General features: G+C 43.3%; 1 protein-coding gene across 3 annotated transcripts in view; it reads left to right on the top strand.

Moving 5' to 3' along the window:
* The window catches only part of lnx1 (ligand of numb-protein X 1), an 83,852-nt gene that overhangs the window by 60,298 nt on the left and 5,239 nt on the right, over nt 1-18,315 (top strand). For all 3 annotated transcript variants that reach the window (XM_020492759.2, XM_031833508.1, XM_031833510.1), the window contains 2 exons: nt 6,687-6,864; nt 10,208-10,466. In XM_020492759.2, the coding sequence (XP_020348348.1) occupies nt 6,687-6,864; nt 10,208-10,466 (437 nt within the window). The remainder of the gene's footprint in view (nt 1-6,686; nt 6,865-10,207; nt 10,467-18,315) is intronic.

The following is an 18,315-nucleotide window of genomic DNA, read 5'->3' as shown; positions in this document are numbered from 1 at the left end:
CCTGCAGCGATAGCAGGTAGCAACAATAACAATGTATTATTGTTCTGAGATAAGCCAAGTCACCTCCAGCAGGACTATAGATCATATTTAGACTAAATCTCACCAGGCCTTCATATTGTGTTTTAATATTGAAACACAGTAATGAAGTTGGCTCCTACTGGATGTGTGTGTGTGTCTGTTGTAGGCGCTCTAGGGCCGTCAGCAATCCTAGTTTTACTGGAAGAAAAACAGGGCCGTTACACCCCTTTCAATTTGAACACAGGCGCATTCACAGAGATATTCAATTACAGCTACAGAAACACACACACACTCGCCCGCGCTCACACACACTCTTACATCATGCCTTGCACACGCATACACCACCGTGTGCAGTACTGGTTAGTGCTTGTGACAGCTGTGGTTAGAGTCGTGTCCTGGGGTAGTCATGGCATGTGACTTGAGGGTCAGAAATGTGTGCGTGCAGCACATTAGAGAAGCAGCACAGGCCACATCACATCAACCCCAATGTGTCCATGTTTTACTTGCACTACTCTACTCTCCCTGATTCACACACGTACACACTTTGTACAGTACAGATGTCGGATCTTCATTTTTTTACACTGTTTTGTCACGGAAATTCTAATGAGCCTCGTGATTGACACCTTCGCTGAAAAACTCTCTTTCTTTCTATGCCAGAACAGTCAAGTCATTTAGACCAGTGCCAGCTATCAAAATCATCCAATCACACTCGCGTACACAAAACGCTAAAAGCACCAGACAGAATATGAATAAATGTCCTACTGCTACTGTAGGCCTATATGTCCTGTTTATGCAACATTCAAATGTACAATAATGTATCTAAAATGCAACCGTACAGATCAACAACCCTCATTTTATGTATCTTAATAACACAAGATAGACAAGTGTCAAGTGGATGCAAAATGCAGCCATACAGTAGGCTGCTACACCTAAACTATATTCTACTGTAGCCTATCAAAACACCAGTTTACATTCATACAAAGTGTTAGGTAAATTGCCACAGTAGATTTTGTCAGGACCCGGTTACGAACTCAGGTCTCCGGTGTGAGAAACAGTCACTTAGTAAACTGAGCCACTAATAGTCGGCAGAACCCAGAAGATGAGGCAGACACAGCAGTACTAGAGTCAGTGATTTAATAAAGAAAAAAGATCTTCAGGCAAAAATATAAATCCACAATGTCAAAAGTAATTCCAAGAGAAAAGATGTATATCCTCCAAGACACAAGGAAAATCCACCAAAGTGGTAAGAACAGCAGGGAAAAAAACAAACCTCAAAAGAACAATAAAAAATAAACAAGAACAAAACCAGAGTACCTCAAGTTCACAGCATGGCTGGGGCTGGGTGCTAACATACAAACACAGAGCAAAGAACTGAGGAAAACTAAGGGTTTAAATACAATCAAGGGAAACAAGGCACAGGTGCAAATAATAACTGGGAACAAGGGAATACAAAAGGGTCAAAAAGCACAATGGGGGCATCTAGTGACCAAAGACAAAATCCCCCCCCTAGGAACCGTAGCCTTCCCAGTCCACCAGATACTGCCAGGACCGCTGCACTCGGCGGGAATCCAGTATCCGATGGACGGTATAAGCCGGCTGGCCTCCGATGACACGGGGCGGAGGGGGAGGTCTGTCTGCCGGGACAGCGGGAGAAAAAACAACAGGTTTAAATAAGGAAATGTGAATTAATTAAACGTGGGATTAATCTTAAGGGATCTGGGTAAGTGTAGGCGATATGAAACGGGATTCACTCTCCTGGCAACCTTAAAGGGACCGATGTATTTCTGGGACAGCATGCGAGACTCCACCCGTAGCGGTAAGTTTTTTGTGGAGAGCCAGACTCTATCTGGATGGGGCGCAGGGTAGGCCAGGGACGGCGACGTCTGTTGGCTTGTTGTTGGTACCGCTGTGAGGAACGCAGAAGATTAAGACGGGTCTTCCTCCACGTAAGCCGACAGCGTCTGACGAACTTCAAGGCTGAAGGCACTCCGACTTCTGCCTCCTGGTCCGGGAACAATGGAGGGGCATAGCCAAACTGACATGCTTTGTGTGTTCTTGAAGGGAGCTCGAAAAGATGAGGATGTCATCCAAGTAAACAAACACGAATATGTTAAGCATATCCTGAAGCACATCGTTTATGAGCGCTTGGAACACAGGCCGAAGGGCATCACCAAGTATTCGTAGTGACCAGTAGGCATGTTGAAAGCGGTCTTCCACTCGTCACCGGGTCTGACCCGCACAAGATGGTATGCGTTCCGCAGGTCAAGCTTAGAGAAGACAACTGCTTCCTGGAGCAGCTCAAAGGCTGTGGCCATAAGGGGTAGCGGGTAGCGGTTATGGATGGTTATGGCATTGAGTCCCCGGTAGTCGATGCAAGGACGTAATCCACCGTCTATTTTGGCCACAAAGAAAAACCCTGCTCCCGCCGGCGAGGTGGATGGACGCATGAGGCCTGCTACCAGAGCGTCCTTGATGTAGGTATCCATAGCAGCTCGTTCGGGAGGAGATAGGGAAAAGATCCGACGCCTGGGGGGGCAGGTGCCCGGAAACAGGTCGATGGGGCAATCATAAGGTCTATAGGGTGGTAGCATGGTGGCCCTCTGTTTGCTAAATACCGGTTTGAGGTCATGGTAATACTCGGGAACTCGGGACAGGTCGATGGATTCTAGAGACTCGGGAGGAGAACTCGGGGAACTCAAAGAACAAACCTCAAAAGAACAATAAAAAATAAACAAGAACAAAACCAGAGTACCTCAAGTTCACAGCATGGCTGGGGCTGGGTGCTAACATACAAACACAGAGCAAAGAACTGAGGAAAACTAAGGGTTTAAATACAATCAAGGGAAACAAGGCACAGGTGCAAATAATAACTGGGAACAAGGGAATACAAAAGGGTCAAAAAGCACAATGGGGGCATCTAGTGACCAAAGACAAAATCCCCCCCCTAGGAACCGTAGCCTTCCCAGTCCACCAGATACTGCCAGGACCGCTGCACTCGGCGGGAATCCAGTATCCGATGGACGGTATAAGCCGGCTGGCCTCCGATGACACGGGGCGGAGGGGGAGGTCTGTCTGCCGGGACAGCGGGAGAAAAAACAACAGGTTTAAATAAGGAAATGTGAATTAATTAAACGTGGGATTAATCTTAAGGGATCTGGGTAAGTGTAGGCGATATGAAACGGGATTCACTCTCCTGGCAACCTTAAAGGGACCGATGTATTTCTGGGACAGCATGCGAGACTCCACCCGTAGCGGTAAGTTTTTTGTGGAGAGCCAGACTCTATCTGGATGGGGCGCAGGGTAGGCCAGGGACGGCGACGTCTGTTGGCTTGTTGTTGGTACCGCTGTGAGGAACGCAGAAGATTAAGACGGGTCTTCCTCCACGTAAGCCGACAGCGTCTGACGAACTTCAAGGCTGAAGGCACTCCGACTTCTGCCTCCTGGTCCGGGAACAATGGAGGGGCATAGCCAAACTGACATGCTTTGTGTGTTCTTGAAGGGAGCTCGAAAAGATGAGGATGTCATCCAAGTAAACAAACACGAATATGTTAAGCATATCCTGAAGCACATCGTTTATGAGCGCTTGGAACACAGGCCGAAGGGCATCACCAAGTATTCGTAGTGACCAGTAGGCATGTTGAAAGCGGTCTTCCACTCGTCACCGGGTCTGACCCGCACAAGATGGTATGCGTTCCGCAGGTCAAGCTTAGAGAAGACAACTGCTTCCTGGAGCAGCTCAAAGGCTGTGGCCATAAGCGGTAGCGGGTAGCGGTTATGGATGGTTATGGCATTGAGTCCCCGGTAGTCGATGCAAGGACGTAATCCACCGTCTATTTTGGCCACAAAGAAAAACCCTGCTCCCGCCGGCGAGGTGGATGGACGCATGAGGCCTGCTACCAGAGCGTCCTTGATGTAGGTATCCATAGCAGCTCGTTCGGGAGGAGATAGGGAAAAGATCCGACGCCTGGGGGGGCAGGTGCCCGGAAACAGGTCGATGGGGCAATCATAAGGTCTATAGGGTGGTAGCATGGTGGCCCTCTGTTTGCTAAATACCGGTTTGAGGTCATGGTAATACTCGGGAACTCGGGACAGGTCGATGGATTCTAGAGACTCGGGAGGAGAACTCGGGGAACTCGGGAAGATATACAAGTGGCTTGGCACGTAGGACCCCACTGCTTGATGGTGCCCACAGACCAGTCGATGTGAGGTTTATGGCTGTGAAGCCAGGGGTATCCAAGGACGAGAGGGAACTCGGAACAGGAGATCAGATGAAAGTTCATCACTTCCTGGTGTTGGGAAACTGAAAGTCGCAAGGGGGTAGTGACACGAGTGACAAGTCCAGATCCCAAAGGGCTTCCATCCAATGTAGTAGCCCTCATGGGGTCACTTAGAGGTTCAGAGGGAATGCCATTCTCCTTCGCCCGGACACCATCCATGAAGTTACCTGCGACTCCAGAGTCTACCAAGGCTTGAAGGGGAAGCTTGTGGTTGTCCCAGGAATACAATACAATCAAGGGAAATGAGGCACAGGTGCAAATAATAACTGGGAACAAGGGAAAACAAAAGGGTCAAAAAGCACAATGGGGGCATCTAGTGACTAAAACTGGAACAACCCTGGCCAAATCCTGGCAGATTTGCCGTGGTAAATGAGGAAATACTTGATTTCTATTGAATAGAATGCTTGTCAAATAGATAAATCGTTCTTAATCGGTTCAAAAAGTTGTTCCGATGATAAGATGAACCAGAGGCCGAACATATCTTGAAAGACTTTGGTTGCAAGCAGGACTAAGGAGGTAACACCAACGTCATCTTTTAGGGAGTGGTAATGAGGTGAGCAATAATGGTTGCAATTGAGTTCAGCTGTGCAGGTGAATTTAGCACGTATTGATGGTTTAATGAGACATCAGATGGCGATAATCTAGTGCCATCGATGGTTGCAATAGGCCCCTTGTTATTTGATTAATGCTGCTTTCACGTGCTAGTCGGAACTAGGAACGTGGCATATATTCCAATACATTCTGTTGGCTAACCTGTGGACCATCAGCTGATTTACAGGCCTACTGTAAAACAATAGATTTTCCTCCAGTGTGGATGCCCGCCCACGTTGTATAGTTAGGCTATGTACACTGAACAAAAATATAAATGCAACAAAAAGTTGTTGGTCCCATGTTTCATGAGCTAAACTAAAAGATCCCTGTAATTTTCCATACATCCAAAAAGCTTATTTCTCTCCACAAAATTATTTGTTTACATTCCTGTTAGTGAGCTTTTAGACGCCGGATTCAAAACCTCAAGTCTTTCAATTTAAATTATGATACAACATTTTTGCAAACAATATAATGTTATATATATGGGGGATACACTCATCCTAGCTCTGCAGATGTCACTGCGAAGAGACAGAGTCATTAGATCACTCGTTTTGGTGCTGCGTATATATGCTTTAGCTTGTCCTTGGTTGCAGATTCAGGAATGGCTGAAAAATTGCAACATTTACTTAGAGCTAACTCAGCAAATAGCACTGCTGGCTGATTGGAAAAGTCATAGTCAAACGATCAATGATATAATACTCTTAGGACATTTTTTTATATTTAATTTACAATATGAATTAACTATGAGAATAGAAAGGTTCAGAACTTTTGTGAAACAGCACAGTGGAAAAATATATGGCAGCTAGAAATCAAAACTGGATGGTCCTCAAAGATAGATGGGAGGGGACTACAAACAAACAAATGATAACTAATGTATAATATACTGTGTCTGTAAAATGTATATAGTATGTATAAGCTGGAAGTAGAAACCTAAGTGTTGTTGTCCTTTAGTTTACTCCAATTAGGGGAGGGGTGGTCGGGTTAGGGGAAAATATATATGTAAAATAATATATAAATTTACCAAAAAAGATATATGGCATTTGGAAATGATGCAGACTATTACATTGATAGAAGCCACAATCTATGCTGAACAAAAAATATAAACGCAACATGTAAAGTGTTGGTCCATGTTTCATGAGTTAAAATAGAAAATCCCAGAAATGTTGCATATGCACAAAAAGCTTATTTCTCTCAAATGTTGTGCACAAATGTGTTTACCTTCCTGTTAGTGAGCATTTCTCCTTTGCCAAGATAATCCATCCCCCTGACAGGTGTGACATATCAAAGAAGCTGATTAAACAGCATGATAATTACACAGGTGCACCTTTTTATTTTTTATTTTATTTTACCTTTATTTAACCAGGTAGGCAAGTTGAGAACAAGTTCTCATTTACAATTGCGACCTTGCGCTGGGGACAATAAAAGGCCACTTTAAAATCTGCAATATTAAAGCTGATCTATACCCATTAAAACATTATTATAATAATACAATTTAAAAAACAGCGCTTTCAACTGCCCCTGGTTGTGTTTTTTAAATATGTATTATTTTCCTTCTTCATGTGTCAAATTAAGATCCGACATCTGTACATACACTCTCTCACTTCCACAAACCACAACTATTCTAAATAATCCTGAACATCACACACTGTACTTAGTCTTACACACTAAACTTCAACGCTTAGAACACAAGAACCCATTCGGCAGAAACAACCGACACAATAAACACTATGTAGTGAATAAACATCTATTACAGTGGAACCATTCAACACATTTCTCACGTTGCACCACTCCCCTCTACAGGACTCATGTGAGAAGCCGGCGTGTTATGAGAAGACGGTGACGCTGTCCAAGGAGCCCCATCACTCCCTGGGGATGACGGTGGCAGGGGGTATGTCCTCCCGCGGCTGGGATCTCCCAGTCTACGTCACTAATGTGGACCCCAACGGAGTAGTGGGACAGGAGGGAACCATCCGCAAAGGTACAGCCTGGTGACAAACCTTCTACTGTACAACGCACACAGTCTCACACTCACACTCAAACAGTCCCACCCACACCCACAGAGTCCACCACACACTCGCACAATACACACTCACACACTCACACACTCTCACTCAGTCATACAGTAGATTCAAATCCAATATTCCGGGAAGGGAGTTTTTCTTTCTTAATTTTTCCTTGAATTGCTCCAATATTGGCATGATAGTTTAGTTTCTCTGTTCCGTGCAGTCCCTGCTGGTCATCACGATTCCAGAGTTGGTACTGCAGACGGGCTTCATCTGTCATGAGTTGTGTGTGTGTGACTTGTCCCTTATGTAGAACAGACTGATTGAGATAAACAGTCAGACTCGTGCTTAATTACCAAGGTTATTTATCCAACAGGAAACACAGGGGTAGTGCTGCGGATCAGGGCTCACCAAATTGAGTCTAACACACATACACACACCTCAAATTTGATTAAGTAAGTTCCAGAGGAAATGACAGGTTGCACTTTTTATCCGCTCATTATACAAAATTAGTCAGCTCTGAAATAGACAAACAGACGCACTCCCAAAATGATTGGATACACTTGTGGCAGGCCTGTTATGGCTATGTACTGCAGTGTGTGAACGTATAGTTGTGTTTCCGGGTGTGTGGGGTGTCAGAACATCTGAGGGAGCTCTCTGTGCCAGGCCAGGCATCAAAGGGCAGTGGAGGAATTTAAACCCAGAACCTCCTGCTGATCCTAGGGATCCGCCTCAGAAAACCACAGTACAGAGAGCCCGCCCGCCCCTCTCTCTCTCTCTCTCTCTCTCTCTCTGTGTGTGTGTGTGTGACTAGCTAGGTTTCCATCCAATTGGTGACAGATTTTCATATTCTAAAATCTGCATAAAGAAAACGTGCATTGTCCTTGTTGCCGTTAGAAAGTGTGTGATGACGTTGCGCACACAAAATTTACTTTTTTCCACTTAAGTGTTCATGTACCAAATAAAAATCCATGTGTTTCCATCGCGTTTTAAACTCTACAAAAACTGTTGCGTTAAATAGCAACTGTGCCTACTCCGGTCTTGGCACGTGTGCTTTAGCAGATGCAGTGTGGGTAGGCTAGTCTACATGAGGACATTGTTATTGATAAAAGCCAGAGTATTTTTACTTGTCAAGCGGCGGTCAAGCATTGATCATCATGACACCAGAATAAGACCAAAGGTGTTTCTTGAAAAGCAGCATCAAAAATCATCACACAGTGCACTTTCACCATCATGTTTTTATTTAGCCAGGCTAGTCAATTTAGAACACATTCTTATTTACAACGATGGACTGGCATGATGAAGAAGGCCTCCTGTCGGGACGGGGGCTTATAAAAACAAAACCAACAAAAAAAACGATCTAAGACAAAACAGACAACACAGACAGAAAACACTGGCAACAGCACAAATACAACAGCAAACAGACAATGGATGAGTGTGTGTGAGTGCAGACAAACTTAAGTCAAACTGCTGACACTTGAATAGGGCACAGTGTCATCCGCATACAAATGTAAATCAGCTGTCTCAGTATGTCTCCCAATGTGATAGTTAATAAACAACAGGGGATCTAAAACGTATCCTTGCAGCACACCCGAGCACAACTCTACTGTGTTCGACTTACATCTGACTTAACACGCTGGGTTCGATTTGACAGGTAGTTCACAAACCACTCCAGAGCCTGACCAGTAAACCCAACACACTTCTATCTCTGCACCAAGACGGTATGGTCCACAGTGTCAAACACCTTTGACAAGTCTATGAATACAGATACACAATGCAGCTTCCTATCCAGGGTACATTGAACATCATTCAAAACCTCCAAAGTTGTGAAGTTCATCATAACTTGTTTCATCTGTAGCCTGATAAACTGCATGGTTTCCCCTAGTCGCAGTGGGAGGAGCACACACTAGGTGACATGGCCATACTCATATTCATAATTGTATACATAAATTGACAGCTGATAGTTGGATCGGGTGATACTTGTGATTGGAAAAAACATAAATGTTTTAATATGCCTAAGTAGATGTTGGAAAAATACCTCCATGCACCTTTATAGATCAAACAAGCTGCATATTAGGAGCCGCAGAGTGTCTGTGTGTCCTCAATTTGCAGCGGGTAGACAAGTTTGCTATCTGTCAGAATGCACGTCAGGCATTTAAAAAAAAAATCCCTACCCTCACCCCACTTGTTAGATATTATGCACATTGATAGCAAACATCCTTGCCATTTGATTTATCATAGTAGCAGGCTACCAGGAGGCAGCAGCAGTCTGAATGATCACACGCCGAAACAGAGAAGTGAAAGTGATCGGGTGAAATTATGATGTGGAGTGGACATAGAAACACAGCTTCACTCTATCCAATCAGAGCAGCGGATTCAACGGAGAGACTGCCCTTCTCTTTACAGACAGGAAAACTAGCCACTTGAGTTACTTAGAAAACGCAGTGCCTCACTTGACTGACTGACATGAGAAAGATGCTTACGTGCTGGCACCCTTATTACCAAAAATACTCTGATCATAATCGTATCCAGAAAATTTCCCATATCCGTTACGATACTCGTTTTGTCCGACTACTCGGTACACCTCTACCACACACCATATCATCGTGTGACTCAGAGTTCACTTCGATATGATGGTTATGATATCATTATTTGCGATTCCACCACCATTCACAGATAATTCATTTTACAGACACCAAAAGATCCCACCATGTCGAACGAACAAACGCTGTCGCCATCCATCAAATTGTACTGAAACGGCCTGTTTCCATCTCAGCTGTCATGATTTTTCTTTTACAGTATGACTTTACTCGCATAAAAACTGTGGATGGAAAGGTGGTTTACGTGTGAGGAGAGTGAGGAAGTGTGCATGACATTCAGTGTGGTTATTACATGACCTTTATCAAAGGCCTGATTTTGAGAGTGTATTGCCATGCATATCAGTTATGTGAATATGCTTGTGATAAGAATTATCCCAATTTCAACTGAGTGTATCTGCATAGTGCATCCTAATCAAAGGAGTGGATGTTGTCCTTTGAGTAAGCCTCCTCTCCAGATGGCAGCTGGCTGTGCAGTGCTGTAGTGTCCAAGCCCACCTTGATCATCAGGGAGGTATTTCATGTGCAGGTGGCTCTTTGTTCCCACTGCTTTGTGTTCCTGCGGGAGGTGATGGAATATTCAAATAGGCAGTCGAGACAAGTCCTTGTCGCTGGGAATTTTTGCTTTTGAAAGATGTCAGAATGGACAGTAGTCAGGGCAACACTGTGCTGAGTGGCTGTTCTGAGTGGTACTGTGTTCTGTCCTCCCATCTCTATGCAGGTGACATCCTGCTGAATGTGAACGGGCTGGACCTGACGGGTGTGACGCGGGGCGAGGCTGTGGCCAACCTGAAGAACACCACCTCCCCTGTGGTGCTCAAGGTCCTGGAGATGAGGCCTCCAGAGGAAATCCAGCCAGAGTGCCCCTCGCCCCCCTGCCTCTCACCCTCGCCCACTGACAGCACCAAGCAGAGCCTCGCCACGCTGCCACACACCGATGACTACTCCCCATTGTGGGTGTCATGGCTGCAGTTGCCCAGGTGAGTGGCAGTACCCCACCAGGTAGCCTTCTCTTATCTCATTCTCTCTCTCCTCCCTTCTCTTAAGAATGCTAATTATACACATTACACTCCAAGGTTTAGAACTCAGTCTGAACATGGTGGTACTGTTGCCCAGACACCAATAGCCACTTGTTGGCATATTTTGTAGCCTTGTTTGTCAGACCAACATACAGTGCCTTCAGAAAGTTTTCGTACCCCTTGACTTATTCCACAGTGTGTTGTGTTACAGCCTGAATAAAACATTTATTCGATTTCTCACCCATCTACACACAAGACCCCATAATGAAAAAAATTAAATGTTTTTTTGAAATGTTAGCAAATGTATTGAAAATTAAATAAAGAAATGTGTTCACTCCCCTTTGCTATGACACTCTAAATTGAGCTCAGGTGCATCCAATTACAACTTGGAGTCCACCTGTGGCCAATTCAATAGTTTGGACATAATTTAGAAAGAAACACACCGGTCTATATAAGGTCCCACAGTTGACAGTGCATGTCAGGATGCCCTGGTGACAGTTAGTGCAGAGATAGTATCAAGGCACAAGGCGAGACCCAGATGCAGACACAGAAGGCAGATGGTTGGAGTCTTACAGTGTTTATTAATCCAAAGGGGTAGGCAAGAGAATGGTCGTGGACCGGCAAAAAGGGCAAAACCAGATCAGAGTCCAGGAGGTACAAAGTGGCAGACAGGCTCGTGGTCAGGGCAGGCAGAATGGTCAGGCAGGCGGGTACAAAGTCCAGTAACAGGCAAGGGTCAAAACCCGGAGGACTAGAAAAAGGAGAATGCAAAAAGCAGGACAACGGGAAAAATGCTGGTTGACTTGGAAACATACAAGACGAACTGGCACAGAGAGACAGGAAACACAGGGATAAATACAATGGGGAATACAAGCGACACCTGGAGGGGTGGAGACAATAATGAGGACAGGTGAAACAGATCAGGGTGTGACAGATAGCCAAGGCCCTGACAATAAAATAGGTGATGAGTGGTGTATTTTGACATTGAGAAAGCTTACGATACCATGTGGAGGGTAGGGTTGTTCATCAAGTTGAGTGCGTTGGCGGATGTCTGTTCGATCGAGTCATACAGGTGAGGGTGGGGGTCTGAATTGTCAATGGGGCTGTGGACAATGGTACTCGTCAGGGAAGTGTGGTTAGTCCGGTGTTGTTCACCCTGATGATATGGCATATTTAAGGAGGTGGGACAGGGAGTGGCCTTGTGTACCAATGATGGGGCTATACGGAAGAGAGTTGGGAATGTGAAATATTTGATGAGGAAGATGCAAGAAGCTATGGGAGTTGTGGAAGATTGGTCTCTAACATGGGGGTTTAGGATGTCTGTGTCCAAGTTGTGCTTTATGGTGTATTCTAAGAGGAAGGATAAAGATGTTAGGCTGCAAATATACATATGTAGGTAGGGTGTCTGCGTTTAAGTACTTAGGTATGTGGTTTGATGAGGCTTACGTAGAAGAGACGTGTTGAGCATAATGAAATGAAGTGTGGAATGGTGCTGAACCTCATGAGGGCAGTGGCAGGATATGATTGGGGTCGGATAGACAAACACTGTTGTATGTACTGTATGTACCACGGATTGATCAGGTCATTTTTGGATTATGGGTTCTTTGTATATAGATCGGCAGCCAAAACAGTACTACGGCGCCTGGAAAGGGCCCTGAGTTTGTGTGTGGGTGCTTTCAGGATGACACCTGTTGAGACATTGCAGGTGGATAGTGGGGAACTGCCACTGAGGATAAGGCGGGACAAACTTGATTTAGCATACTGGGAGAGGTTGAAAGGGAGTTCAGAAGGATATTCTGCAGTCACGGGAATGCTGGGTGCGAGGATAAGCAGATGATGTACAGGTGGACAAATCGGGAAGAAGGTGGTAGAATATGGACAGGGGGAGAGCGAGATAGGGCTGACAATTGTGTTGAGGAATGTTCCTCCGTGGCTGTTTCCGAAACCAAGCGTAGATGTGGACATAATTGAGGGCAGGAGAGAATGGGGTGTGGAGAGATATATAGAATCAGTTGTATTTGTTTCTAAGGATATATACAGATGGTTCAAAGGAGCCAATCAGTGGTAGGGGTGTATATCAGTGCCGTTTCAGATGAGGGAGGACACTTTTTTCCATGAGAATGGCCTTATTTCTATTACAGCATGTTGGATGACTGTCATTCATATTCCATTCACCCAGTTAAATGTAACAGCGATAGGTTTAGGCTACTACATGATACTCAAATGTTCCCTATACCCATCATGAGGTTGCTACAACCTAGTCTATGAATGAACGTTTACAACGTAGGTGCACACAGGTCGAGAGACACATTTGGGTGTAATCATTAGTCCAACAGTTGCAAAACGAGAGTTTCTATTGGACAAGTTCAGTTATGTTTATCCCGGTTTAAGACAATTTTTTTTCAACAGAATCGTGCAGTGAGTACACCCCTGATCACGTGTAAACACAGTTCATTTTCATAGCAGCCATGTTGTATTCCTTCTCGCATCTACGTTATATGCTCTCCTCCTTTCACCTCTTCCAGTTGCTTGTGGACTTCAATGCCCAAGATATCAGCTGTATGTGACCATGCGAAGAAACCTTTCCAAGCCAAACTGCTACACACAGCCTAAATACTGTAGTTGTCACCATATTACCTAAATCAGGGTTGGGGAGAAACGGATTACATGTCATCCATTACATGTAAGCTAAGTCTTTGACACTTGTTTCTCAATGACATTCTAATCGGCATTGAAAAAAGGCGCACATCTAAATTTGTTCAACGTGAGTGAGTCTGACCATAAATCAGAGACCGCTTTAATGACACAATGAATGTGTTTGATGGATCTCGGGAAATGAGCAGGAATAGGCTTTTGTAGCCTACAGTCCAAGCTATGTCTAGCAATGGTGTGACTGCTGTCAGCACAAGACTATCCAACTTGAATAAACGCTTGGAGGTAAGGATGACACCGATGGTGTAGTCTACGGCAATACGGATATCCCTTATTATTGATATCTACATAGCGCATTGATGTGAATCTCACATTTAGCTATTTGCGCCTTACGGATTGTGGTTATTATGGATGGCTGTCCACAAATCTAAATTTGTATTTGAACCCAATAAGGGTTGAATTCAATAAGTTTAAGCTGCCTATCAATCATTGTTTTTGAAACCAGTGGACAGCTAGTGAAAAATGTGCTCTTGCAACAGCTGCATAGTGCAGATCCCAGCCTATTGAATAAAAGTGAGCCTATTATTGCTCAATCTAATCCACGTAGATTAAAAAACATAATCCATAGGCCTAATAGACATGCTCTAACACACACTTTTGATAGACTTAAAAGGGGCAATCTGTAGTTGCTACATCCATTTTCGGATGTATATATTGCTGTGTCTGTGACTATCATTAAATGCGAAGACTGTTATTTTATCAAATCAATGTGTAATTATTATTACGTGATTAAACTAATCATGTTGTCACGGTCTTCCTCCTCTTCATCTGAAGAGGAGAGGCGAGAAGGTTCAGAGGACCAAAATGCGGCGTGGTATGTGTTCATAGTGAAGTTTAATAAAGAGAACACTGAACACTGCAACACTATACAAAAGAGTAACAAAAACAATAAACCAATGACGACCGTGAAGCTACAAAATGAGACCTGTGCTGACACAAGCCACTAACATAGACAATCACCCACAAACAAACAGTGCAACCCAGGCTACCTAAGTATGATTCTCAATCAGAGACAACTAATGACACCTGCCTCTGATTGAGAACCATACTAGGCCAAAACATAGAAATACCCAAATCATAGAAAAACAAACATAGACTGCCCAACCCAACTCACACCCTGACCATACTAAATAATGACAAAACAAAGGAAATAAAGGTCAGAACGTGACACATGTAAACTATAATTAACTGGGAAGTTAGGGCACCACGGGATAATGTCTAGAGTCTATTTCCCAAATCGACTCTTCAGATATTTTCATATCTTATCGAGTACAGTCTTGTATTAATGTATTATTACCCTTGGATATCTGCACAAATCCTAGCCTAAATCATGAATCAGCGATATACAAATTGGCTTCATTATTTATCCCATTGAGCACGTCTGGGACCTGTTGGATCAGAGGGTGAGGGCTAAGGCCATTCCCCCCAGAAATGTCCGGGAACTTGCAGGTGCCTTGGTGGAAGAGTGGGGTAACATCTGGCAAATCTGGTGCAGTCCATGAGGAGGAGATGCACTGCAGTACTTAATGCAGCTGGTGGCCACACCAGATACTGACTGTTACCTTTGATTTTGACCCCCCCTTTGTTCATGGACACATTATTCAATTTCTGTTAGTCACATGTCTGTGGAACTTGATCAGTTTATGTCTCAGTTGTTGAATATTATGTTCATACAAATATTTAAAAAATAAAGGCAGTTGACAGTGAGGATGTTTCTTTTTTGCTGAGTATATACAGTGCCTTGCGAAAGTATTCGGGCCCCTTGAACTTTGCAACCTTTTGCCACATTTCAGGCTTCAAACATAAAGATATAAAACTGTATTTTTTTTGTGAAGAATCAACAACAAGTGGGACACAATCATGAAGTGGAACGACATTTATTGGATATTTCAAACTTTTTTAACAAATCAAAAACTGAAAAATTGAGCGTGCAAAATGATTCAGCCCCCTTAAGTTAATACTTTGTAGCGCCACCTTTTGCTGCGATTACAGCTGTAAGTCGCTTGGGGTATGTCTATCAGTTTTGCACATCGAGAGACTGACATTTTTTCCCATTCTTCCTTGCAAAACAGCTCGAGCTCAGTGAGGTTGGATGGAGAGCATTTGTGAACAGCAGTTTTCAGTTCTTTCCACAGATTCTCGATTGGATTCAGGTCTGGACTTTGACTTGGCCATTCTAACACCTGGATATGTTTATTTTTGAACCAGTCCATTGTAGATTTTGCTTTATGTTTTGGATCATTGTCTTGTTGGAAGACAAATCTCCGTCCCAGTCTCAGGTCTTTTGCAGACTCCATCAGGTTTTCTTCCAGAATGGTCCTGTATTTGGCTCCATCCATCTTCCCATCAATTTTAACCATCTTCCCTGTCCCTGCTGAAGAAAAGCAGGCCCAAACCATGATGCTGCCACCACCATGTTTGACAGTGGGGATGGTGTGTTCAGGGTGATGAGCTGTGTTGCTTTTACGCCAAACATAACGTTTTGCATTGTTGCCAAAAAGTTCAATTTTGGTTTCATCTGACCAGAGCACCTTCTTCCACATGTTTGGTGTGTCTCCCAGGTGGCTTGTGGCAAACTTTAAACGACACTTTTTATGGATATCTTTAAGAAATGGCTTTCTTCTTGCCACTCTTCCATAAAGGCCAGATTTGTGCAATATACGACTGATTGTTGTCCTATGGACAGAGTCTCCCACCTCAGCTGTAGATCTCTGCAGTTCATCCAGAGTGATCATGGGCCTCTTGGCTGCATCTCTGATCAGTCTTCTCCTTGTATGAGCTTAAAGTTTAGAGGGAAGGCCAGGTCTTGGTAGATTTGCAGTGGTCTGATACTCCTTCCATTTCAATATTATCACTTGCACAGTGCTCCTTGGGATGTTTAAAGCTTGGGAAATCTTTTTGTATCCAAATCCGGCTTTAAACTTCTTCACAACAGTATCTCGGACCTGCCTGGTGTGTTCCTTGTTCTTCATGATGCTCTCTGCGCTTTTACCGGACCTCTGAGACTATCACAGTGCAGGTGCATTTATACGGAGACTTGATTACACACAGGTGGATTGTATTTATCATCATTAGTCATTTAGGTCAACATTGGATCATTCAGAGATCCTCACTGAACTTCTGGAGAGAGTTTGCTGCACTGAAAGTAAAGGGGCTGAATAATTTTGCACGCCCAATTTTTTTGTTTTTGATTTGTTAAAAAAGTTTGAAATATTCAATAAATGTCGTTCCACTTCATAATTGTGTCCCACTTGTTGTTGATTCTTCACAAAAAAATAAAGTTTTATATCTTTATGTTTGAAGCCTGAAATGGGGCAAAAGGTCGCAAAGTTCAAGGGGGCCGAATACTTTCGCAAGGCACTGTATATGTGTGTGTGTGTATATATATATATATATATATATCCATTGATTATTGAGTGTAACTTATAAATAAATGCCTCATGAGCTTAGTTGAACTGTCACACTCCATGAGAACCCAAAATATGAGCTTGTCTTTCACCAATGTTTGTAAACACTATAAATGTAAACAAACAGTGTACAGCCTCATAACATGGTTAAAACAATAATGTTGATATCATGGATGGTCAGTCCTTGCATCCATAGCTCTGTCTATTAATCTGAGAGTGGTTACATTTCTCCAGGCCCATCCCTCATATTTTTACCAAAACAGAGGCTGGGCAACCATTTTGTTATTGTTTCATCTGTGGATTTGCCCTTTAAACAGCTGCATATTATCAAGCTATCAAAGTGTCACCAACAATAAGGTAAACAATAGGTCTATAGCAAATGCAGCATATGACATTCATTTTTCACATGTAAATAGCACTTTTCAGTAGTGCTCAAAGCATGCCATTCCACGAGCGCAGCATTTATTTTTCAACTCGAATCAATGAGCCCAATCAGTCCTCCATGACAACAAAATCATAAACAGAGTAGGGCTGGCTAATAAGTCCTTCGTTTTGGGATCATGCTCAGGTAAAACAATTTGTCAAATCTATACTTCCATATTTCCAAGTCCTATTCTTGAAGATCTAAGGGTATCAAATGTATTGGAATTCTGGTAGACTTTGGTTTTTAATGTAAAGATATAATTGAATCGTATTATTATATGTAGTAGAAAGCGATGGGTTAGAAGAAGCCTACATAACCAACCCATAAAGTAAAATTTAACATGCATGTTTAACATGTAAACTTTAACATTGATTTATCCTGCAATAGATGTAATTTAATTGGTAACATACATTTGTCTTCTTCTAATGCCTCTTAAAGGGAAAGTAATCTAAAAGTAACTGAATAATCAGATTACGTTACGGAGTTTGGGTAATCCAAAAGTTACATTACTGAATACAATTTGACAGGTAACTAGTAACTAACGGATTACATTTAGAAAGTAAGCTACCCAACCGTGCCTAAATTAATGTAATTGTCAGCAAAGCTAATAGAGCTAACACGTTAGTAAACCCGCTACAATCATGCAGTAACGTTAGTGTACAGTCAGTAAGCAGTTACACTGGCGGGCCCCGGTGGCAATAAATTAGCAAAACCAAAAGCTTACCTTGACTTGGAATAGTTCCATTGTTGTGTTGGATAGTCATAACCAGCTAGCTAACATAGCAGGGTGTTTTAGTAGGATAAACTAGATACTTATCAAATGCAGCTCAGTCTCCATTTCTCTCTTGCTTCTCCTTCATTTAGGAAGAAATTAATTTGTTCAAAACTGTTAAACTATTTTCTTTCTCTTTGAGTCTCACCCAATTTTATGCACTGCAGTGCTAGCTAGCTGTAGCTTATGCTTTCAGTACTAGATTAATTCTGTGATACTTTGATTGGGTGGACATGTCAGTTCATGCTGCAAGAGCTCTGATAGGTTTGAGGACGTCCTCCGGAAGTTGTCATAATTACTGTGTAGGTCTATGAAATATGGTGAGGACCATGAGCCTCCTAGGTTTTGTATTGAAGTCAATGTACCCAGAGGAGGACGGAAGCTCGATGTCCTCCGGGTTCACCATGGTGCTACCCTTCAGAGTGCTGTTGAGGCTACTGTAGACCTTCTTAGCAAAATAGTGTTTTGATCAGTTAGTTGGTGATGTAATTATAT

The sequence above is a fragment of the Oncorhynchus kisutch genome, linkage group LG10 (genome assembly GCF_002021735.2).
Source record: "Oncorhynchus kisutch isolate 150728-3 linkage group LG10, Okis_V2, whole genome shotgun sequence".
Classification (NCBI taxonomy): Eukaryota; Metazoa; Chordata; class Actinopteri; order Salmoniformes; family Salmonidae; genus Oncorhynchus; species Oncorhynchus kisutch.
This window is presented reverse-complemented; position numbering and strand designations above follow the sequence as displayed.